The sequence below is a fragment of the Mauremys reevesii genome, linkage group 1 (assembly GCF_016161935.1).
Source record: "Mauremys reevesii isolate NIE-2019 linkage group 1, ASM1616193v1, whole genome shotgun sequence".
Lineage (NCBI taxonomy): Eukaryota > Metazoa > Chordata > Testudines > Geoemydidae > Mauremys > Mauremys reevesii.
Window position 1 is genome coordinate 263,942,649 of NC_052623.1, and position 24,689 is coordinate 263,967,337.

A 24,689-nucleotide genomic window follows, 5' to 3' on the forward strand; every position below is an offset into this window, starting at 1 on the left:
ACATTACCACATTTAAAAATGTATCCAAGGCAGTCACTCCTTTTCATTTGCTGCATTTAGCTTATCTTAGAAATCTGGTACGTTCTCTTAAAATATTTAGCTGGCCTCTGGGATGATTTTGAGTCTACTCCTATGCCCAGGCTCCCCTTTTTGCTGGGGCAGACTTCACCAAATCATCTGCAGCCAGTCCTCCAATGCCATAAGCACCTGTAAAGCATTTACTGATTTCCTTAAAGTATCTTGTGACCTAGAAGTAGTTGAAGGCTTCTGGAGGGTGTTTGTTGAAATGTGCTTTCATGACATAAACGTCAAGGAATTCTATTAAAAGCTATGCTATAGCAAAATTGTGCTTTTCTACTGTGTGACGGAAGACGTGAGGCTTTCAGATCAATGTTTGTTGGGCTTTTTTATGTTTTTGTTTTTAAACTACAAGATAGTGTAGGAACAGGTTATATTGTGGGTATTAACTGAGTTGAAGAGGTTTCTAAAGCTATGGTGTCTTTCCTCCTTTCAGGGGTGAAAGTAAGCCGGTACGGGCCGGTAAAAAGTGTTCGCCAATACCGGCCCTTACCCAGCTGACTTTAAAGCCGGGTTCTTTGCCGCGGCAGCGCTTTAATGTCGCTGGCCCTTTTGCGCCCCCCGTCGGTGGCCCTGCCAGGTCCCTTAAAGCACTGCCGCAGCAAAGGACCCTGCTTAAAGCGCTGCCCCTTTTGCCGCTGCACCCCTCTGGCTGCCAATGGGGCGGGAGGGGGAAGCAACTGCCCTGGGGCCGCCGATTTAAAAGGGCCTGGGGCTCTGGGTGCTGCGGCAGCAGCTGGAGTCCTGGGCCCTTTAAATCGCCGCTGGAGTCCTGGGCGGCACGGGCCAGGCAGCGTGGAAGGGCTGGCTGGGGGACGCTGACCTCAAGCCCCGCCCCTTCTGGAGGCTGGAGCCAGCCCCCGTACTGGTAAGTCTTCGGCTTTACTTTCATCCCTGTCTCCTTTCATTAACATCAGACAACTTCGGCATGCTTGCTGCCACTTGAAGAGTTTCTGCCCCATTGGGCTCAACACAAGAATTATCAATCCCGCATGAGCCACTCATTCTCATCTGCTCTTGCTCATTTTAAATATAGGCTCTCCCCAGCCACTTCTAAAGCTTAATTTCCTGTTTAAAGCATATTTGAAAATACACTCAAGGTGCATTTTTCATAAATTGATTTCCTAACTAATATTTTATTTTCTAACAAACTGGTTATTTGAAACTAGTAAAATGAAATGATGTATGTTCATATTGAAGTGATATGTTGGTGTATAATTCTGGCCCCAAGCGATAGTATTTCCTGTGTAGTGTAGTGATTGTATTGGAATTCATCTGCCTCATTTAGTCTCAACAGAACGGCTCTTGTACCCACAAGAAACACCTTGGTCCATAATGTAAATCCTTTCTACGCGTTTAGCATCATCTTTTATTTGCTTTTTCAAAAGTGAATCTGAAAACCTAAATATTTCTTGTGTTTTGAAGCTGCTTCCATTAAAATTCATGAATAAATTAGTGAGAACATTGCTAGGTGATAAATGATGATAAAACAAATTTCATGAAATGTTCTGATGTGATTTCTACTAGGTCTGCTGTCCTGTATGATTGTAGAAGTCCACAGGATAACCATCGAATCTGGCGGTTTAGTGGACAGGTTGAGAGAGTGACTTGGAATCATTTTTCACCTTGTAACTTCTTAGTGAGTATATATTGTATATTCTTTCACCATACACTTACGGCTATCGTTGTTGCACTTTACCTGTTAATCTGTTCAGCTGCTGTCACTGCTATTTCATGGACTGAGTTGAGCTACCAGCATTTTCCACCTTGATTGATAACCCACTAACAATTAAGAATACTGATTACTTATGAATTTGGTATCTTTTTCACATGAATGCAGTTACACCATCACTAAGCCAATTTGTGCTGTTTCCTTATCACCCTGGAGACTTATTTCTTAGCCATGTTTCATTAATTTCTGGTGGTTGAAGCAGATTTTCCTCTGCTGCAGCCCTGTTACATCTCACTGTTGCCCTCTACTGATATGTTACTTCCTCAGAATTTTTATTTCCAACATTTTAAGTGTAGATGAGACAACTTTAATTTAATTCCTTGCTTAAGCAGTAGAAGGCACTGTCTCACAAGTGTAGCTGGGCAAAAAATATTGTAATTTTAATGAAAAAACAGGGTTAGACCAGGATTCAGTCTCCACATCCATTCACTTCTTTGCTTACAATCACCAAAAGTGACTTGCATTTCATTACGTTTGTGAAGTAATCACCTTTTTGCTAAGACCACCAACTCATTTTACATAGACCAGACATCAGATAACTTTTCAGTTACTATTGACCAGGGATAGATTTGAACTGGTAGCCAAGGGAGTGAAAGGCTCCATATCCTCTGACATACTGGGGAACAGTCCAGACCATTGAGGGGCTGTGTCACCCCTGCCCTGTAATTTGTGTTGCCTTATAATGCCTTGTCACTGTAGTGTCCAATCCAGACTGCTCACAAACAGCCTTCCAGCATGCAGGTCACTCCTAGATGTGTTTGTGTAACTGCAGCCTGCCAGTCACACCCTGGCTCTCACTAGCCTTGGTTATACTGCAGGGTGACTTCAACGCACTTCTTCTTCCAGATTTTCCCCCAGAAATGCATGTCTTGTACTGCCCAGCCCTCTCCTGAGCAGTCCCAACTATATTAAGTCTATTATTCCTTTAACAGATAATATATACTAGCCTGTTATCTTAAATAGTTACCCAGGCACTTCAACTTAAACACACTGGATTAGATAAAATCTATTTCTTTTTAGTTAATGAATTTGTTTTATTGTTTTAAGTGAGTACAAGTACTGAGGAATAAAAGTCAGAAATAGGCACTAGAAAATGTTTCATTTTTCTTGTAACTAACTTCACAGACTATATTAGATTCAAGTAAAATATCTCACCACATGCTTCTAGCAGCATTACTGACCAAACGCTTCAGATCAGAACCTCTCCCCCACAGTTCCATGGCTGTCTCCTGTGTCTTCTCAGGTGCAGAGGATAAGGTGGGCAGGGAAAAAGAGAGTGGAGTCTTGGGGTGTTTGCCCTCCTTTTTTATAGTTCCTCTTTGAAAAGCATTTCCAGCTGAGAACCAGTAGACAGGCAGTCTGCTGAAAGGAGGAGACTCAATGCTGTTTCTTTGTTGAGATGCAGATCTCTTGGTCCTTGCTCCCTTCCTTGTCAAAGACTTGTCTGGGAAATGTACTTCAGTCATGATTTTAGCTTATGTTCATAACTTTACGTATAATGTTGCTTGATATTACTGCTCAGCAAGTTGAGTTTTCAAATGATACATCACAAGGCATACCTTATACAAAGATTATTACAATAGTGCATAGGGTGTGAACACAGGGGTGTTTTCCATCACATACCCCATTACCTAGTGTTTGAGTCATCTGGCATGTCAGATGTGCAAGGTATTAAAGTGCAAGCTTAATCAAGCGTAATTTCTTGTTTAAGAAATGTGTGTTCATCTTGTTCAGGATACTGTAATATAAAATCTGAATTTTATTGGATTTTACAAACTTTAGATTGGATGCTTAATTCTTGGGCTGTTTCTTGTGAATTGATATGGCAATTTCTTTTGACGATGTAATGTTTTCCCCAGGCTAGCACAGAAGATGGCTTTGTGTACTGTCTAGATGCTCGTTCCGATAAGCCACTTTTTACTCTGAAGGCTCATAATGAGGAAGTATCTGGTAAATTTTATATCTTCCTTTTATATGTAAAACATGCCCATAATATGTAGTTGGAATAAGTCTTTTAAATAATTATGTAAATATGAACTTGTTTGAGAGAGGCAGTCTTTTGTTTAGCAAAAACCTTTAGTACTAATCATGTTAGCTGGCCATTTAAATGGCCTCTTGGTCGAGTTGTATTTTAAGGGATGTATGTTTTGACCATAATGCATTTTTCTCATAGAATTACGTCAATAAAAATGGCAAAGCAGATCTCACTGGTTTGAGTCACATTCTTGAATTAAGTAGTTTCCACAAAATTATTCCTGCATGAAGAGGATTCTGCAAAAAACCCAAAACACCATTGATCTTTTTTATATTTTAGGTTTTTTTAGATTAATAATCTCTCTCACACTCTGGATCAGTGATTATTAATACTAATACGTACACACTCTGCAACTGCCTCAAAAATGAGCACATAGTCTGGGATAACAAAAAGAAGTCTCTCACTGATAGTTGAAAGAGGAGGCCATGAGGCTGGACAGTTGTCAGAGAAGCCATGAAGTAAGGAATTAGCAGTTGGAAGGAGAGGATTGAGCCATGATTGCAGTCTGAGAGGTCCTGGTTACTGCCAGAGGAGAAAGGGACACTGAAGGTTTTTTCACACCCAGAAGGATCCCTGCTTCTCCCATTAAGTGCAGGGGGTGGGAGGGGGCAATGTTTCTATTAGTCTCCACGCTGCTTCCTTTAAGGCACAGGGAGAATATGAGGTTCTTTCGACTTCCCTTTAAAATGTTACACAGGGAAGAAAAATATGTAACAATTAAATGGTGATTTTTAAACTGGTCTATTCTAACTTTTCAGGACTCCAATTAAGCAGTCAGATCAAAGGGTGCCTTGTGACATCATCTGCTGACAAATATGTGAAAATTTGGGATATACTGGGAGACAAACCAAGTCTGATCCATTCCAGGGATATGAAAATGGTAAGTAACTTACACATCACTTCTAAGACAGTTTACATATAAACCACGATTTTAACCAGGCTTCATTGTCTTGTTCTCCTTAACACGTCAGATGAATTGGGAATCTTGTCCTGGGTGCTGTTTACATCACACTATTCAACACACGACTGGCAGCCTCTGCTTTAAAGCCTTGGACCGGAATAGCCAATTATTTTTACACAATCAGTTTTGAAGAGGCATAGGAGGGCCTTACATTTGTTTAACTTGTTCTGTCAAAGTGTGTTAAGGTGACTGTTTTTTGACATTAAAACAATATTTTTTCCTCTAGGGTGTTCTCTTTTGTGCAGCTTGTTGCCCTGATTTGCCATTTGTCTATGCCTTTGGAGGGGAGAGAGAAGGGCTTCGAGTCTGGGATATAAGCAGTATTTCTGCAGGTAACATCATCTCATGATTTAGAGTTTCAGAATTCCATTTTTTCTCCCTAATATACTGCATGTTCAGTAATACATCAAATGAGGCAGCAAGGCAGTTGTGAGAGAACTGCAGGCTTCCGGTGGGTAATGAGGTGTGTCCAGCATCCTGTTACGTTGTTCTGCTGCTAACACTGTGCCACGTACTTTGGGTAGATTAGTCCCTTCTCTGATGAGGTTTCAGTCTAAGTGGAATAGATACCTTGATCTCATGCTTTGAAATATGGCATTGCACTCTCACAATGAAAGTGTTGGAATCCTGCTTAAAAAAAAAAAAAGGTGCATCTTCAAATTCTTAACCAAAATGAACTTTTTTGAAGTGATGCCTCTGGTGTTTGTTAAAAAATGACGTATTTTCTTTCGGTGTATATACAAAGGTGACATTGGTATAGCTTATTCTTTTCGTTTCAGTCTGATGTACTGTTTTTTTAATGCTGGCTGCATGGCTGAGGTTGAGGATCTTCACAGTTACTTTTTATATTTTGTCTCTAGAACCACCGGCTTTTAATATACAAAAAAACTTTTGGCTGTGGTTTGCAACAGTGGGAACTGGTATTGGCCGCATGCCCAATTTTATTGTTTTATCATCTGTAATAAATGGTAGTGATGTTGGATTTACGTTTTTAAAGGCATGCAGAAATCAAATGAAAATCTAAACCCTAAAACCAGAATTAAATTTTAAGCATCACACCTTTATGCAAAACTTAGCCTATCTCCAAGTGGGACTAGATGGATACCACTTAAGTACATAGGAAACAACCTGCCTTTCTCACACTTATCTTCAGATAGAACAATCACAGACCATTTGCAGCATGACCACAGACCAGCAGCCAGCCGCTCTGTGGGGGAGAAGTACCATGCCTTCCTCTTAATGTATTTAGTTAGCATAATTCCTTTGTTTTGAAATATAAAACTTAAACCCTCCTGGTCTGAGAAAAAAGCTTTCATGACTCTGTTCGATTAAGTTTAAGATTCCCATTTCATTACTGTAAACCATGTTCTAGCTACTGTAGTGATCTTCTCTCCAGGATACTAGCATTTATGTAATCTCTTGCATTGCAGTGAATGAAGTTTTTGGAAGCAGAGAGAGGTTGGTAGCTGCCAATACAAACTCTGCAACTAGCAGCTCCTTTGCCAGCAGTAGCAGCAAAAGTCCAGAAGCAGAAATGGAATCCTGACGGATCAAACTTCACATAGATGGTATATAAATGCAAAACATCAATCCAGAGTATACTTTGGGACTACAGTTAATATGTACTCTGCACCCACTGATTTGGAAAGTATTCATGGAAGTTTATCAAGTTTCCTGTAATCTGCAGCTTTTTTTCATGTTGTGGGAAGAAAACATGGTCTTGTGGTTAAGATATAGGAGTCAGAAGTTATGGGTTCCTGCCTCTCACTGACTTGGAAAAAATTAAGTGACATGCCTGCACCTTGCTTTACCTAGCACTGAAATGGGGCTAGCACATCACATGTGCGTTTGTAAACTTCACTTGTAAAGTGATGCATCTTTGGCAGGAAAGCACTGTGCTGCTGTAGAGTGTATAAAAAGGATTGTAATGAATGGATTTCTTTTTAGTTGCAAATGAAAACTACTTCAACTGAAAATTGCCACAATATTTAAATCAAGGGCTGAACAAAAACTTTTTTAGTGTAAGTAGTCAAACAATGCTTAAGTTCCCCCAGAGTAAGCTGACGATGGACTGTTTTTAACAAATTTCCAATATCGCTTTTCAAAGATTAACATCTTACTTTAAATCTCTTAGAACAGTGTGTTTCAACTGGTGGATGGCAATTGGGGCTGTGAAGCATTGTAAAACTGCCATACAATCTAAAGCAAAGAAAATCTCACTCCCTGTACACCTTTACCCTTCAACATCAACTGTTCTGTAAGCTTCTCGATACACACAAATTACACAGGTTTATTGTTGTAATATTGATCTTTTTTTTTTTCTCCCTCTCTCGTAGTAAATGGAAGGGGGTTGTAGAAATCTTTGGCTGTGAATAATAGGTCACCACCCTGAAATAGTCTTAGAATATGAAATAGGGCAGAGATGCATCTTAAACCAGCCACAGGCCTTGGCCATTCCACAAAGTTTAGGATATTCTTTAAATACAGTATCTTAGTCTACTAAGAGATTTAAACACATGCAACTATCACACGTTCCTATTAAACTGGAGGGAACACAGAGAGGGCTTTTAAACAGTTTCTAATTAGGTTTACCTAATTATGGAATGGGTTAGGATAACAGTAGCTAATGAATATGAAGTGTACATAATGGAAAGCTGTACCTGGTGTGTATTTAATCTTTAAACAACACTGTTTCAGTGTGTCCCATTTTAAAATAAGAAAGACACAACAAAGTAAATCCTGCCAGGATAAAAAATAAAATGTGGGGTTTGTACTTAGCCCAGTGCTGGCTGCCTGTGGTGGAGGACTTGCCATCCTGTCCCAAACTCTAGCTTGCTGATTAAAGCAGCAGCTCTGAAAATATTTCAGGTTTGTCTGTTCTTGTCGTAGCTTCCTCCCTTGCCTTCAACCTATGTGCTTTAGTTCTTCTTGTGCACTGCAGAGGAGTGCGGATCACTGGATTCTTTTCCCCCAGGTAGTCCATCCCTAACCTATAGTCTTGACTCCAGCCTTCTTATTAAAGTAGCCTCCTGTCACTCAGGTTTGGTTGCCAGTATCTCACAGTAACGTTTCAGCTCCTGGGATGATCATCTGTGAGAAATTCCGTTTCTACTTCCTTTTTTAAATGAGGCTAGACTTTGCGGTATTTTGTTCGTTTTTACCAATATACTGAGTTATACCAGTATACGCCATAGTGTGCTTGTAATTACACAAAGGTGACACGCAGCTTATTTCCCCTTCCCATATGAGAATAATTTTGTACGTACTAGGGCAGTTGTACTACTTTAGCTTTATCAGTATAGATAAAAACTTAAAAAAAAAAAAAAAACCTAGAAAACTTTTATTAAATTCCATATTCCTTGGGCTAGGTCACTGGTGCCTTTTTTTAAATTGATAATGTATATTTGAGCCCCCAGGAGCTGTGAAAGTACTGTATTGTGGATTAATACGATCAAAGGGTGGGAAGTAAATTTTGTGCATGAGCTGGTGAATTTTTGTGACAGTTTTGCAAAGATAATATTAATATAGCTGAAAACATTATGATGCAGTACCAAAAATGTCCATGGACTAGATGCTAATTTGTGGTGCGGATGGCTTCATGAGTGTATATGAACACTTGGGGATGTTTTAAGATATGCAGTTAATATATAAATAATAACTAATATATGTATATCCATATACATTTGTTTGAATGGTTGTGATTAGTATATGTATTTCACTTTGCAATTAATTCCCCTAATGTAAAACAAATACAGGAGTGGGTGGGTGAGATTCTGTGGCCTGCTTTGTGCAGGAGGTCAGACTAGATGATCATAATGGTCCCTTCTGACTTTAAAGTCTGATTCTATGTTTTTAGCTAATTGTCCTGTAACTTTCGGAAGGGGCGGGCGGTGGGGGTGGAAATCAATCACTATGTGGAATATGCTTTTGTTTGTGCACCCAGATTCAGTTAATAAGTGATCTAATTTGAACAAGCAAACTTTACATTCTGCTTTTCAAGGTATGACATGTAGAAGTAGTTGCTAAGTGCCTGTTTTCAAAAGCTGTCTTTCACATAATGGAGTGCTTGCTAATCCTATGCTCCTTTAGTGGCTGAGATGCAAATTATGTTGTTTCTCTAAAGCAGTTGTGCCTGCTGTGCTTACTGTAAAAACACCTTGACTTTTTTCAGCAACTAAGGGCTTGGCTACACTGGAGAGTTGCAGTGCTGGTGAAGGCTTTACAGTGCTGCAACTTAGTAACTGTCCACACCTGCAAGGCACATCCAGTGCTGCAACTCCCTGGCTGCAGCGCTGGCTGTACACCTGGTCTGCTTGGGGAATAACGAGTGCAGCGCTGGTGATGCAGTGCTACTCGTCAGGTGTGGCCACACACCAGCACTGTTATTGGCCTCGAGGGTATTAGGAGATATCCCAGAATGCTTTTAACTAAATTACTCTCTTTGTTTTGTTGTGAACGTGGGGCTCCGGAGCTGCTTATCTAAAAAACAAACACAGCTCTTGTTTGCTGTGATCAATCTGTAACTGATTGTGAACAATCAATTGAGATAACCCACTACCTTGCTGTGAATGAGGCAGGCAGGGGGATGAGTGTTTGCTTGAGGAGAGAAACAGCAGAGGGGAGGGGGAGAAAGGGAGTCCGTTGGAGCAGCTGCTTATCTGGTCTGCAGGCTATTTGCAGTTAAGAGTGAAGGAGGGGTCGAGGAAATGTTCAGATTTTGCAAGGCAGGGAGCTGACACACAGTGTTGGCTCCAAAAATCCACACATACTCTCTCTCTCCCTCCCTCCCCTGCTCCCTGTCACACTCCACCCCACCCCCCTCTTTTGAAAAGCACGTTGCTGCCACTTGAACGCTGGGATTGCTGCCCATAATGCACCACTCCCAACAGCGCTGCAAATGCTCCAAATGTGGCCACACTGCAGCGCTGGTAGCTGTGAGTGTGGCCACACACCAGCACTTTCCCTACACAGCTATACGAACAAGACGGTTACTCACCGTAGTAACTGTTGTTCTTCGAGATGTGTTGCTCCTATCCATTCCATTTAGGTGTGCGCGCCGTGCGTGCACGGCTCTCCGGAACATTTTTACCCTAGCAACTCCGGCTGGGCGCCCCCTGGAGTGGCGCCGCTATGGCGCTGGATATATACCCCAGCCGGTCCGTCCGCTCCTCAGTTCCTTCTTGCCGGCTACTCCGACAGTGGGGAAGGAGGGCGGGTCTGGAATGGATAGGAGCAACACATCTCGAAGAACAACAGTTACTACGGTGAGTAACCATCTTTTCTTCTTCGAGTGATTGCTCCTATGCATTCCATTTAGGTGATTCCCAAGCCTTACCTAGGCGGTGGGGTCGGAGTGAGACGTGGCCGAGTGTAGGACTGCTGAGCCGAAGGCTGCATCGTCTCGAGACTGTTGCACCAACGTGTAGTGGGAAGCGAAGGTGTGTACAGAAGACCAGGTGGCCGCTCTACAGATGTCCTGGATGGGGACATGGGCCAGGAAGGCGGCCGACGAGGCGTGCGCCCTCGTCGAACGTGCGGTGAGTCGGCATGGGGGGACGCGAGCAAGCTCGTAGCATGTTCGTATACATGACGTCACCCAGGATGAAATCCGCTGCGAGGAGACCGGCTCGCCTTTCATGCGATTAGCAATCGCCACAAATAGCTGGGTCGAACGCCGGAAGGGCTTCGTCCGGTTGATGTAAAACGCGAGGGCCCTGCGGACGTCCAGGGTGTGGAGCTGCTGCTCACGTGGTGAGGCGTGCGGCTTCGGGAAGAAGACCGGGAGGAAGATCTCTTGGTTGAGGTGGAAGGCCAACACCACCTTGGGGAGGAAGGCCAGGTGCGGTCGAAGCTGCATCTTGTCCCCATGGAAGACGGTATACGGGGGACCGGCCGTCAGGGCGCGGAGTTCCGAGACTCGTCTGGCGGATGTGATTGCCACGAGGAAGGCCGTCTTCCAGGTGAGATGAAGCAGAGAGCACGTGGCCAGGGGCTCGAAGGGTGGTCTCATCATCTGAGCCAGAACCAGGTTTAAATCCCAAGTTGGAGTAGGATGACGTACCGGCGGGTACAGACGGTCTAGACCTTTAAGGAAGCGGGCAACCATCGGGTTAGAGAAGACGGACCGGCCTCCTATGGCGGGCCGAAAGGCCGACAGAGCCGCCAGGTGCACCTTCAGGGAAGAGATCGCGAGACCTTGACCTTTCAGGTACCAGAGGTAGTCGAGGATGGTCGGGATGGGGACCAAGAATGGGTTAAGACCTCGTTGGTCGCACCAGATCGTGAAGCGTTTCCACTTTGCGAGGTAGGTAGAGCGCGTCAAAGGCCTTTTACTTTCAAGCAGTACTTGTTGCACCGCCAACGAACAACCCCTTTCTGCGTTGGTCAACCACTCAGGAACCAAGCTGTAAGATGCAGCGACTGCACGTTCCGGTGACAAAGCCTGCCGAGGTCCTGAGTGATGAGGTCCGGCCATAACGGAAGGGGAATGGGATCCCGAACTGACAACTCGAGCAGCAGGGTGTACCAGTGCTGTCTCGGCCAGGCCGGAGCGACGACTATTACGCGGGCCCTGTCCCTCCGAAGCTTGAGTAACACCCGGTGGACGAGCGGAAACGGGGGGAACGCGTAGAGGAGGGGATCCGTCCATGGCAGGAGGAACGCATCTGAGAGGGAGCCCGGAGCTTGACCCTGGTACGAGCAGAACCTGTGGCACTTCCTGTTGGCCCTGGAGGCAAACAGGTCTATCTGGGGAAACCCCCACCTCTGGAAGATTGTGTAAGCCACATCTGGGCGAAGGGACCCGTGGGAGGCGAAGGACCTGCTGAGATGGTCGGCCAACGTGTTCTGCACCCCTGGCAGAAAAAGCGCTTCTAGGCGAATCGAGTGGGTCATGCACAGATCCCATAGGAGCATCGCTTCCTTGCAAAGCGGGGAGGATCGGGCTCCGCCCTGCTTGTTCACATAGAACATTGCTGTGGTGTTGTCTGTGTACACCGCTACACAGCGGTCCTGAAGGTGGGTCCGAAAGGCGAGGCACGCCAAGCGGATCGCTCTCAGCTCTCGGACGTTGATGTGGAGGGAGAGTTCCCGAGCTGACCAGAGACCCTGGGTATGCAGGTCTCCTATGTGAGCACCCCATCCAAGCGCCGAGGCGTCTGTGGTCAGGGTGACAGACGGGCGAGGAGGGCGGAACGGGACCCCTGCACAGACAATCCCCGGATCCAGCCACCAGGTGAGCGTCTGGAGAGTGGGCTTTGTAACCGTCACCACCATGTCTATGGGGTCTCGATGAGGGCGGTACACCGATGCCAGCCACATTTGGAACGGGCGAAGTCGCAGCCTTGCGTGCTCGGTCACAAACGTGCACGCTGCCATGTGACCCAGTAGGCGCAGGCAGGATCGCACCGTTGTTGTAGGGAAGGCCTGCAGTGCCCGTATGAACGAGACCATCGTCTCGTGCCGAGGACGAGGGAGGCAGGCTCTGGCTAAATTGGAGTCGAGGACCGCTCCTATGAACTCCACCCTTTGTGCTGGAATTAAGCTGGACTTCTCGGCATTGATATAAGCAGGCCTAGTGAACGGAACAGATCCAGTATTTCGGTCACCTGAGCCGCTACCAGTTCTTGGGACCGACCGCGAATCAGCCAGTCGTCGACGACGGCGGAGGGCTGCGGCCACGACCGCCATACACTTGGTGAACACTCTCGGTGCGGTGGAGAGGCCGAAGGGTAGTACCGCAAACTGGTAGTGAGCGTCGTTGACCACGAAGCGCAGGTAGCGTCTGTGGGGGGGGTAAATTGCCACATGAAAGTATGCATCCTTCATGTCGAGGGCGGCAAACCAGTCTCCCGGATCCAAGGAAGGAATAATGGTCCCCAAGGTCACCATACGAAACCTGAGCTTGCACAGGTGTCTGTTGAGCTCCCGGAGGTCTAAGATGGGACGAAGGCCTCCTTTCGCCTTGGGGATGAGAAAGTATCTGGAATAGAATCCCCTGCCCCGCCTGCTGCGAGGCACCTCCTCTATAGCACCCACGCTCAACAGAGTCTCGACCTCCTGTAAGAGGACTTGCTCGTGAGAGGGGTCCCTGAAGAGGGACGGGGAAGGTGGGTGGGAGGGAGGGGGCAAAACAAACTGCAGGCGGTAGCCGTGCTGGACGGTGTTGAGGACCCAGCTGTCTGATGTTATGGAGCACCACGCCTGGAGGAAGCGGAAAAGGCGATTTGAAAATAATAGGGATGGATCCTGGGGGGAGTGTGGCGGGCCGTCCTCGGGCGTCCCATCAAAAGGCCGGTTTTGGGCCTTGAGGGGCCCTGGGTCTGGTTACGCCTACCCCCCCGACGGCCTGCGGCGGTAGGGGGCCGTCCGGCGATTGTTAAATGGCCTAGACCTGGCCTGGGTGAAGGGCCGGTAGGGCTGCTGCCGGAACGGCCGTCTCTGGGTAGCCGGCGTGTGCATGCCCAAAGTACGAATAGCAATCCTCCCATCCTTCAGGGTCTGAATTCTCGAGTCCGTCTTCTCTGAGAAGAGACCCTGTGTATCGAAGGGGAGGTCCTGGAGGGTGTATTGCACCTCCGGCGGCAAGGTGGAGGATTGCAGCCACGCAATGCGCCGCATGGTTATCCCGGAAGCCATAGTTCTGGCTCCTGAGTCAGCGGAGTCCAAGGCTGCTCGAATTAAGGTCCGGGAGGCCATCCTGCCCTCGTCCAGGAGCGCCGAGAATTCCCGGCGGGAGTCTTGTGGGGTCAGCTCCGAAAATTTACCCAGGCACCCCAAGATGTTAAAAGTGTACCGGGAAAGGAGCGCCATTTGGTTCGCTATGCGGAGCTGAAGGCCACCCGCTGAATAGATCTTTCGCCCCAACAGCTCTATGCGCCGCGACTCCTTAGATTTTGGTGCAGTGGCCGGCTGCCCGTGCCTCTCCCGGTCGTTCACCGACTGGACCACCAGAGAGTCCGGGGTTGGGTGCACGTACAAGTACTCGTACCCTTTGGGCGGGACGGAATATTTCCTCTCCACCCCTCGCGCCGTGGGGGGTACTGAGGAAGGCGACTGCCAGATTGTAGCATTATTCCGCTGTATCGTACAGATAAAGGGCAGTGCCACTCTCACGGGGGCCTCCGCTCCCACGACATCAGTTACTGGGTCACCGTCCTCTGGGACCTCCTCAATGGGCAGGTTAATAGCCTTTGCCACACGGCGGAGAAGGTCCTGGTGTGCCTTTAGGTCAATAGGCGGGGGTTCGGATGGTGATGCCCCCGCCACCGCCTCGTCGGGTGAGGAGGACGAGGAGCGGCCTGGCAGCACCTCGTCAGATGTCTGCTCTGCCCTTGGGCGATCAGCCGCCACGGCCTCCTGCCCCAACGCCGGGCCTTGAGGCGAGTTGGTCTTTCCCGTTGGAGACGGGGGGGGGCCTGCTGACTGTGGCCCTCCGGCACCGAACGCTCCGTGCCCGCCTGCCTCGGCGGAAGGGGAGGACCTTGTTCGTGTTGGGCCCAGGGAACCCAAAATCCCCACTGTTGGGGTCCATGGTCCCGTCCTTGAGACTCTGCCCTGAAGTCCACTGCACTGCCCTCAGGGGAAGCGATGGAGGGCTCATGAGAGGGCCAGGGAGGAGCTGAGGCGATCCCCGAGCGTGCGACCGATGCCGGCGTCAAGTGCCTAGCCGGTGTCGAAGGTCGGTGCCGGTCATCACGTGACCTAATCGGGGAGCGGGACCTGCGTGTGGCGTGGTACCGGGGGCTCGACCGGGGGCGGCGTGAGTGGCTCCGGGAGTCTCGGTGCCGAAAGCGGTCTTTGGAATCGGACCTCTTGTGGTGCCGGTGACTCGGTGACCGGGACCGGGACCATTGCCAGGAGTGCGACCGGTACCGCGATTGAGAGCGGTGCCGGGACGGGGAGCGGCGTCGCGATGTTGATCGTCTTTCGGATCGGGATCGGCGCGACGGCAACCGTCTCCGAGAGTGGGAACGGGCTCGAGACCGAATCCTGGAGCGCCGACCGTCTCGCTCGTCAGGGGAAGAAGGCTGCATCATCAGCGGTTTGTCCACTGACTTAAGCACCCGCACCGGCAGTGCCGGGGGCCGGAGGCTTTGAGCTTCCGCAAGCTCGATTAGCTCCCTCGCCGTCGCAAACGCCTCAGGCGTGGACGGGATCCGCAGCTCATCCTCGGTGGGTACTGGGGAGCTGGGTGATGCCGGACTCGACGGCCCTTGCGGCGCCAGAGTCGACGGCACCGTGCACTGCCTGTGCACTGCCTCAGCCTGAACTGTTTGTGTCGGAGGCGGCTGGCCTAACGGTCTCTGCGGACGCTTTGCAGAGACTGTCTTCGGCGCCTTATGCTTCCTTCCTGGGGAGAGGGAGCGGTGCCGGGACGTCGGTGCCGGGTGTCGACGGGCCTCGGCACCGGAGCGGCTCGGTGCTGCCGGTGCGCTGCTCGCCGAGGAAGGCTTCGGCACCGGTGGAGTTGGCGCCGGAGGCTGGAGCGAAGCCTCCATCAGCAGTTGTTTGAGTCGAGAGTCCCGCTCCTTCCTCGTTCGGGGTTTGAAGGCCACGCAGATCGGGCACTTGTCAGTCCTGTGTGACTCCCCGAGGCAGCGAAGGCAGGAGTCGTGTGGGTCACTCACCGGCATGTGCCGCTGGCAAGTCGCGCAGGGCTTGAATCCCCGTGCCCCAGGCATAAGCCCGCACCGGGAGTGGAAGAAGAGGGCTAACCCCTCTAATTCCCTACTTACACTATTAACTACTAAACTTGTCTAACTATACAACTATACTAACTACTCAACTAAGTAATGAACTATATATAAAGGAAGAGATGGAGAAACGCTAGGGCTGTGGAGGTAAGGGAGCACTCCACTGTTCCAACTGGCCGTCATGGGTGGAAAGAAGGAACTGAGGAGCGGACGGGCCGGCTGGGGTATATATCCAGCGCCATAGCGGCGCCCAGCCGGCCCGCCGGAGTTGCTAGGGTAAAAATGTTCCGAAGAGCCGTGCACGTGCGGCGCGCACACCTAAATGGAATGCATAGGAGCAATCACTCGAAGAAGAAACAGCTGTAACTCCCAGCGCTGCACAGTGTAGCCAAGCCCTAAGGGTGTACTGCACTTCCAGCTTTGTTTTAGTTTATTTTCCAGTTGCTTTTGCCATGTAAACATGAACCCTACTGCCAGCATGACAGGTACCTAACTCAGTGAGAAGAGCAAGGCTCTGAGTCAGGGCTGCAGGGAAATGCCTTGCTCTACTTGTGATCTGCAGATAGGACTTCCTCTCCTATAGCCAGGCAGCTTCAGCACCTAAGCCATTTCTTGCAAAAATGTTAGGTGCCTACCTGGCTCCCCCTCAAACCGCCCTGGGGTGGCTCTGCTCCCTTACATTCAAGGGTTAGGGTACTCAGAACAGATGTGGGAGACCCTAGTTCTAGCCCTACTCCTGCATGATGAGATAGGATTTCAACATGCATTCTGTGCCTCATGGCTGAGGGTTCTCTTGCTTGTTGACAACATTCTACTTTAAATCACTAAATAAATATTACTTAGGCTAGAGAGAGCACGTGACTCGATAGCCTAGTGCATAGGGCACGCAACTGTAAGGTGGCAGATTCCTGCTCACATCCTCTCACGGCGGGGGAGGCTCGGGGCTCTTCCACATCCTGAATGTGTATCCTAACCCCCTAGCCTGCAAGTCATAAGAAAGGCTTCTTCCTCACCCTCTGTGTGGAGTTAAGCCTGCCCAGAGCACACCCACCCAGCTGTGATAGACAGGAAGATCTGATTTCCCGATTTGATAATCATGCTGAGGTGTATAAAAGACATCCAGGTGCCTGCCCAGAGGCAGAAATGTGGGTTATCTAGGGAAACTTTACTGTAAAACTTTAGGTGCCACATTAGTTTAGATGGAAGGTGAACGGGGAGTTGTAATCTGACCCCTCAGTCTTCCTTACTTGCCAACTGTTGTAAACAAAAACCCAGTAGATACTAATTTACACAGATTTGCTGCCATGGTGCCTGTTTGTCTGGGTCATGCCTACTACATGTATTCACACAGTACATCCTACTCTCATGCTCCTTACATATACCCCGGCCCCTCCTGCTGTGTACTACAGTTTGAATACATATAGTCAGTCTGTTAAACACCGCACACACACACACACCCCCCCCAGACTGTGATCAGTTGAGTAGCTACTCTTTGCATTTTCACCAGCATCTGTACAACATAAAGTGCCTAAAAGGGCTGGGACTTAACAAAATCAGTTTGGGCTAGAGGCATATCAGCCAAGTCCCTGTTCATAGTGCAAGTCACTCTATTCCTCAACTGTGGTAGCTCTGACAGTTTATACCATCAAATTGTTCTTTGCCAGAGGAAGCTCTATGATTTGGTTATTCTTAACAGTCTTCTATTAAGGTTCAATAAGGACATGTGCAGAGTCCTGCACTTAAGATGAAAGAATCCTATGCACTGCTACAGACTAGGGACCGAGTGGCTAGGCAGCAGTTACAGTGGACGAGAAGCTGGATATGAGGCAACAGTGTGCCCTTGTTGCCAAGAAAGCTAACGGCATTTTGGGCTGTATAAGTAGGGGCATTGCCAGCAGATCAAGGGATGTGATCATTCCCCTCTATTCGACATTGGTGAAGCCTCATCTGGAGTACTGTGTCCAGTTTTGGGCCCCACACTAACAAGGAGGATGCAGAAAAGAGTCCAGCAGATGGCAACAAAAATGATTAGGGGGCTGGAGCACATGACTTATGAGGAGAGGCTGAGGGAACTGGGATTATATAGTCTGCAGAAGAGATGATGAGGGGGGATTTGATATCTTAAAGGGGGTTCTAAAGAGGATGGATCTAGACTGTTCTCAGTGGTAGCAGATGACGGAGTTAATGGTCTCAAGTTGCAGTGGGGGAGGTTTAGATTTGGTGAAGCACTGGAATGGGTTACCTATGGACATGGTGGAATTTCCTGCATTAGAGGTTTTTAAGGTCAGGCTTGACAAAGCCCTGGCTGGGATGATTTAGTTGGGTTTGGTCCTGCTTTGAGCAGGGGGTTGGACTAGATGACCTCCTGAGGTCCCTTCCAACCCTGAGATTCTATGATTCTCCTTGATTACTTGCAGGGAGCTCCTTTTGCCATACTCTATGTTAAATTCAACTGCTTCACAGGCCCTCAGCAGCCATTTTTTTAAAACTGGCTATGAAAGGACAGTTTTTCAAATTAATGTTTGTGTATGCTCTTTAACTGCATGGGAAGAGTGCTCCCATCTGAGGGGGAATGCTCCTACCAGCAAGCCCTACAAAGGCAGCATTGGGTTAGGAGTGTGGCAATATTGACACACACTGAGGCTCTGCATTTTTCCATTATGGTCTGGAAAAGCACATTAGAAAAGAGCCACATTTTAATTTTTCCAAAAGGAAAACAGATTTGAATGAAATACATTTTCATTCCATAAATATATTAGCAGCAAACCTTCCCATCACCAGCACCTCAGGTGGCTAAGATTTACAGCTTAGTAAAGAGTAATATATACTATCTGCACATCAGGACCAATTCCCAGACAGATTTTTGTCCCAGATCCCTAAACCGCCCCTTCAAGGATTGAGCTCACAACACTGGGTTTAGCAGGCCAATGCTCAAACCACTGAGCTATTCCCCCCCAACACTTAGCTGAAAGCCAAATGTTGGTCTCCTATACAATTTGTGGTCAGGGAATTGCTTTATCCACATTGAGTGCTGATTTTACTGACTATTTTTTAACCAAAACATTTAATTTGTACTTCTAGAAGGAAAGCTGAGAATTTGAATTGCTCTGTGGCTAAGAAAGAGAACACAAACCCCTTTGAATTCAAATGTCAAAATACACAATCATTTTTCTTTTAAATCCCCAACACACTTTCATGGCTTTGGCAATTCAAGACTGTTGGCTCACAGGTTCCTATGGTAACCAAATCACATTTTTGTTTCAGGATTCTTCCATCCAAATAATGGAGCAAGGTAACTTTGTCAGTGTTTATGAGCAAAATATATGAAAGACAAGTCAGTCTATGCACAGTGTATTTTTATGATCTCCTTACTGGAAACTGTTCCTTGTCAACAGATAAGTGCATCATCCATTCTCATTCAGCATTTTAGCCATAGGGCTTATTAAATAGGGATATAATGTTTCATTGATTAAAAACATGATGCTTGGGGAAAGGGGAGTAAGTTTTCCTCCATCTTTTGTCACTTATGTCCAGAGAGTGAGTCATCTGTTGCATACACTCCACTGTTAATCCTACAGTCTTCAGTCCTCACTGACTCTATTAATTCTTCCTCCTCCGAATCCTCCTCTTCCTGGGCTGAGAGACTGGATGTGGGGCCTTTACAGATTTTTAGGTGGCGAGTGAGGTGGTATTTGGTTAGATAAGCCTTGGAGCATTTTTCACACACATAGTCCCTCTTTCCTTCATGGGAGTTGAGATGTTTCTTCAGGTGATTTGTCCTCAGGAACAGCTTGTCACACCTGGGACACTTGATCTGCCGTTCTCTACAAGGGATTTGAAAAAAAGTCAGGTTTTCCTCATGATACATAAACAAGTCCCTGTCAATATATAGTTGCTAAGTGATTAGAGGAGTTTGGGGAAACAAGGTTACTTTAATCACTGTTACAATGTGCTTCCTAGTTTAAAGGACCCAGTTTGTAAATGATTTCACATATAGGGTGAGAGAACTGCACAGGGTTTACAAGCCACTGTGTGCACATAAAGGCTCCATATCCTCAGTGTAGGTTGCTTTGTCTCACTGGCAATAAATCCATTAGGGCCAACAATGGTATAGCCTCGTTATAAATCAGGATAAAGTTCTTCTAGGGTAGAATTCATTGACCAGTACAGTTTCGTTAACCAAAACTCGATGCTGGAGCAGGAACTTGGAATTTGGCAGTATGGTTACCCTGGTACCAGGGATCAGCCTGTTGTTCCCAGGAAGAACTGTCCAAATTTGGCGAAATTATTTCTTTGAAAAATCTCTGTTCAGTAGACACATTAGGAGTTTGGCAGCTAAATTCTCTATAGATTCTGTCTGCACGGCTGCTGGGGGCTGAGCACTGGTGCTCATGGCTAGCTGCTGAGATACCAGAACTGGGAGCAGGGAGACTGCCTGCCCTGTGCTGTGCTGTCCAATACTCCCCTGCTATCTCAGACACTGGAGAATAAATCGGCCTGACAAATGCAGAAAGGACAAGAACTGGGAGGGGTATGGGTGGAGGAATTAGATTCAGACAAGGAGCTTGGGGCAGGGGAAGACCGATTGGATGAGGATTCCCTGGGTGGAGACTGGGACTGGATGGACAAAGATTAGGATGAGGAGTTGATATGTGAGAATGCTAGTGAGAAGCTGTGGCATGATTTCTGATTCTGCATGGTCACATTGGAACTTGGAGAGTTTTCAGTGGAGAATTAGGGACAAAAATCAGTGGATTACCTTCCTTCCCAAAAACTGAGGGTTGCGAATGCTATTACACAATGCAAACAGGATGATCTGGGTTTTCTCTGTAGTAAAAAAAGCAAATTTTGCAGAAGCCTTAGAAGGTTCAATGGTAGCTTTCCTGTCAGAATAGTCCATTCTCAACAGACGGCCAACAACACAGCCATCCTGGAGTTGATCAAGATGCACTTCCCCATAACCTAGAGTGATATTTATTTTCTCTTGAATCCAGATTTGAGAGTGTGTTCACAGAGTACGCTATACTGTCCAGATCTGTTATTTACTCCATAGGCCTACTCTAGACTTTCTGTTGGTTAGCTGCCATACTTAAGATCACTTACTGTGTGTGGGTGAGTACATGCTGTTTGAGGTCCTGCCTCCGCATGAACAGCTTGTCACAGTAATCGCACTTCAGGTTCTTCTCCCCGGTGTGGATGACCATGTGCGATTCCAGGTGAGCCTTTTGGGTGAACGACTTGTCACAGAGAGCACAGCGATAATTTTTCTGACCTAGAATTGCGCACACACACACAGTGACAATGATGTCTGGGGAAAAAAAACCCATCATTCACTACAGAAAAATCTTTCCCTGAAACAGATTAAGAATTCACCTGTCTATTCCTGCAGCTCTGTTTCAATCTCAGCATGATGACCTATTAAAACAACAGTCTGGGCTAGCCATGCAAGAAATCAAAATTTGACACCTGAGCTCAATTCAATCACTCCAGAGCTGGGAGCTTTATAAAGAGGCAAGACACCCAAATGCTGTGTTCAGCCAAAAGGTCTTTGCAATTGCAGTGTAAATAAAGTAAATCTAATGAACAATTTGTATAATCGAATATTTTAAGCACTTTGGGGTACATCTGAATGGAAAGTCCTCTAACTGTAAGAGTGCTATCATTAAGTGTTCAGTACTGGACCTTAAGACTTATATTTCAAGGTTAAGAATTGGGACACTGAACACTCAAACACTGCCTCGGTCCTATTCCTGGTTTGGCCACTGGCCTTCTGGGTGACCTTGGGCAAGTCCACTAATGACTATTAGCCAAGATAGCTGACTGCCAGCTGCTGGGACTAGACAACAGCAGATGGATCAGTTGATAATTGCCCTGTTCTGTTCATAATTGACCATGGTCAGGAGACAGATACTGGGCTACATGGACCACTGGTCTGGACCATATAGCCATTCTTATGTTCTTACATCCCTTTACCACTCTGTTCCAGTTTCCCCATCTGTAAAATGGGGATAATGAGGCTTACTTCAAAAACTCTGAGCTATACCACTGAAAAGTGCTATATGGGAATTATTACGATCACCAGGTACCCATTTGACTAAGGCAGTCTGCAAAGATATTTACCTTTCAATTTCCTGCCTTAAAAAGTTTATATAGTAAACAAGCGTACTTTGTGGCTCCTATAATCCTATTGTGCAGAGCAAAGTAATTTATCCTAGGATTTAGGGCTGAAGCCATAAACCTCAATCAATATGTAATTGGTGCCATCCACAGCTTATTTAGATTTAACCTCTGAGGAATGAAGAGTCTGGATAAAGGCTTGGTTATGTACCTCAGTGTAATTAAACCAGTGACTGAGGAGTTAAAGCTGGCACAGGTGGATTACTGTCAGTTACCACCTGACAAGTGTTCAGCAGTTTACTTGGAAATGAGATGGTGGTCTCAGTCCAGTTCCTAGGTGTCCACATCACAAACTCCCCCCAACATAACTGGCACTCATGTTAGCAGTCTCTGCACATAGGATCAAGAACTGAATGGACCTGGAGACTGTTACTCTCTCACTCCATAGGCAGTCCCTGGATACTAAGGTGACGGAGGCCTTATAAGTACCTGGAGAGAAAGAGAGTCCTTCCAGGTCAAGGCCGAAGCATGTAGAGGCAGTAGCTGGGGTAAGTCTGCATTGCTGCTGTATGTAAAGGGCCTATTTTGTGAATGAACAAAGGATTTCAGTCTCTGGGGCTGATAATCTGGCACCTTTTGCCAGCAGTAAGTTTACTTCAATTCAAACAACACTCTTTGTGAACTGGCATCTTAAAGTGTGACTCAGGCCATCTGCCTTACCTGTGTGTATCTTGAGATGAGTCCGGAGGTTGCTGGGATCGCTGAAAGCTTTGCTACAGAAATCGCACTTGTGTGGCTTCATGCCCATGTGTCCCATGAAATGGACATGAAGTTTGGAAGGAGAAATGAAAGCTTGGGGGCACATGGAGCACTTCCACTTCCTTTCCTTACTGTGGCCTGATCCATGGCTGCTGCTGTGCCCCTGGCTGGGGAGGTGGTTATGGATGTGGCTGCTCAGATGGGCCTTAAACTCTGTGTAGGAAGCGCACTCCTTCCCACAGTGACAGACGTGCACATCTGGGTGTTCAGGGACACCTATAACCCAATAGCATTTCTTTTGATTAGAGACACCATTCCTTCACACACGCAAAACATTTGCTGGCCGACTGTATAACATGGCTGCCTACCTTCCCCAATTTCTCTGATCTTACATAAAATCAAGTGCAGTGGTTTTTCTACAGCTTGTTAAATTGAGTCTTACGCTTGCTGCAAAGGGTATCAACAGACTACAGTGGGTTATGGTACCTGTTCTACCCAAGAACCTTGGGAACACCAACTAAAGTTATTCATATGCTACAGGATGGATGAACTGCACTTCAAGTGAAGTAATAAGCTCAACAGATAAAGGTCTGGGATATCAGAATTCTTTCACTGACAGTCACTCGCTGTGCTACCTTGAACAAGTTTCTGTGCCTCGGTTTCCCCATCTGTAAAAGGGTGATACTGATACTTATTCACCTTTGTAATATGTTTGGGATCCTTGGGTGAAAGGCATTATATAAATGTAATATATATATATTAATAGCAATAATAGTACTGAGCCAAATTCTGGTAGATATTATTCAGTTCTTAACTTCAATGGAAGTTTTCCTCAATAAAGATTAAATACATCTGGGTAAGGACTTTAGATTTTGGTCTATCATAATCTAACAGAATTATGGGCAGAAGCAGCATCCTCCAACCCTTGAAGTCCAATGAACAAGCAACAGTCATTTTAAATTCCTCCTTTGTGCCTGGTTCCTCCTGCTTGAAAACTAAAGGTCGACCTAGAGTTCCCTTCTTGTTAATCAGTGTTGGCATCTATATGGCTCTCAACTAAGCGAGGCATATGCAGGGAAGCTTTCACTGCATTTAGTACTATACAAATAGTTTGGCTCAGTGCCCTGATCCTTCCGTAAGCACTAAGTTCACCATCACCACATTTGTTATATGGAAATTTAAACTATGAAGAGCATTAAACCAGTATCGGTTATGACCACTCAAAATCTGGAGAATTTTATACCTCATTTTATTGCCTTTCCCAAGTTATGGATCACAGAGAAGCAACTCTTTGTCCCATTGGAATACGAAATCTTTTCATTCTGATCAGAGAGAAATTAAAGGGCTGCTATAGCAATAGTGAAGAACCTTTTATTTACATGTAGTGAACTGGAATTTATAGGAATACAATACCACTCACTATCAAGCATTGACAAAAAAACTTAAGGAAACCCCCACTTACAGCCCAGAAGCAGCATATAAAAGGGAGCTCAGGTTCGACTTTGTCTGTAAAATCAAATAAATGTGCCTGTCTTCTTACCAATCTGGCTAGCATAATCCCGACTGTAATAAAAGAGAAGCTCTTGTTCAGAAGGGATGTCCCGCGAGGTGCAGAAGTACATTTTTCCATCGTGGGGATAAGCTACCAGATTCTGCTCTTCCCGATTCCTACACCAACAAAGGAGACTTTAAACACCTTTCAAATTGTCAGCTTGGGAACAAAAAGCAAAGCTATCAGTAGTACTAAAAGACAATGGAATCTCCTTAAAGAACTCTCAGCATCCTGTGGGGAATTTTCATTTCAGAAACACTTCTCAACTGCCATTCTATCACTTCCCTCATTCTTTATTACTAGGGATGATGACATGAAGCTCATTTATTCCTATTGCTTAGTCCCCTATAAAGTCATCAAGCATTTGACACATCACAATTGGTTGCGGTGAAAATAACTGATATCACAGAGAGCAAACTGGGAAACAAGCAGAGAACTAAGATTCTTTTTCATGCTAATGCCCCTAATAAAAAAGGCAAGGAAAGAGAAATACAAAATGAGTCTGAGCCCTGGTCTACACTGGGGGGGAGGGGAGGGGTGTCGTCGTCGACCTAAGATATGCAACTTCAGCTACGTGAATAGTGTAGCTGAAATCGGCATATCTTAGGTCTACTTACCTGGCCGTGAGGACAGCGGCGAGTCGACCACTGTCGCTCCCCTGTCAACTCCACTTCCACCTCTCGCGAGCTGGAGTTCCGGAATCAATGGGAGCACGTTCAGGGATTGATTTATCTGCGTCTAGACGAGACGCAACAGATCGA

At 46.6% G+C, this 24,689-nt stretch overlaps 2 protein-coding genes across 13 annotated transcripts in view; one reads left to right on the top strand and one right to left on the bottom strand.

The window, feature by feature from the left end:
* Window positions 1-8,486, top strand: part of PWP1 (PWP1 homolog, endonuclein) — a 41,207-nt gene extending 32,721 nt beyond the window's left edge. For both annotated transcript variants that reach the window (XM_039519346.1, XM_039519347.1), the window contains 5 exons: window positions 1,606-1,717; window positions 3,670-3,760; window positions 4,604-4,725; window positions 5,033-5,138; window positions 6,237-8,486. In XM_039519346.1, coding sequence (XP_039375280.1) covers window positions 1,606-1,717; window positions 3,670-3,760; window positions 4,604-4,725; window positions 5,033-5,138; window positions 6,237-6,352 — 547 coding nt within the window. In that variant the 3' untranslated portion in view covers window positions 6,353-8,486. The remainder of the gene's footprint in view (window positions 1-1,605; window positions 1,718-3,669; window positions 3,761-4,603; window positions 4,726-5,032; window positions 5,139-6,236) is intronic.
* A 9,431-nt stretch (window positions 8,487-17,917) lies between these two features.
* PRDM4 (PR/SET domain 4) overlaps window positions 17,918-24,689 on the bottom strand; it is a 48,026-nt gene continuing 41,254 nt past the window's right edge. For 6 of the 11 annotated variants that reach the window (XM_039485966.1, XM_039485935.1, XM_039485954.1 and 3 more), the window contains exons 8-11: window positions 23,917-24,044; window positions 22,338-22,652; window positions 20,604-20,808; window positions 17,918-19,324 (exon numbers count right to left, since the gene is read on the bottom strand). In XM_039485966.1, the coding sequence (XP_039341900.1) occupies window positions 19,021-19,324; window positions 20,604-20,808; window positions 22,338-22,652; window positions 23,917-24,044 (952 nt within the window). In that variant the 3' untranslated portion in view covers window positions 17,918-19,020. Of the gene's footprint in view, window positions 19,325-20,603; window positions 20,809-20,873; window positions 20,916-22,106; window positions 22,198-22,337; window positions 22,653-23,916; window positions 24,045-24,689 lie in introns of those variants that run through there. The other 5 variants (XM_039485986.1, XM_039485980.1, XM_039485972.1 and 2 more) reach the window with 4 other exon arrangements.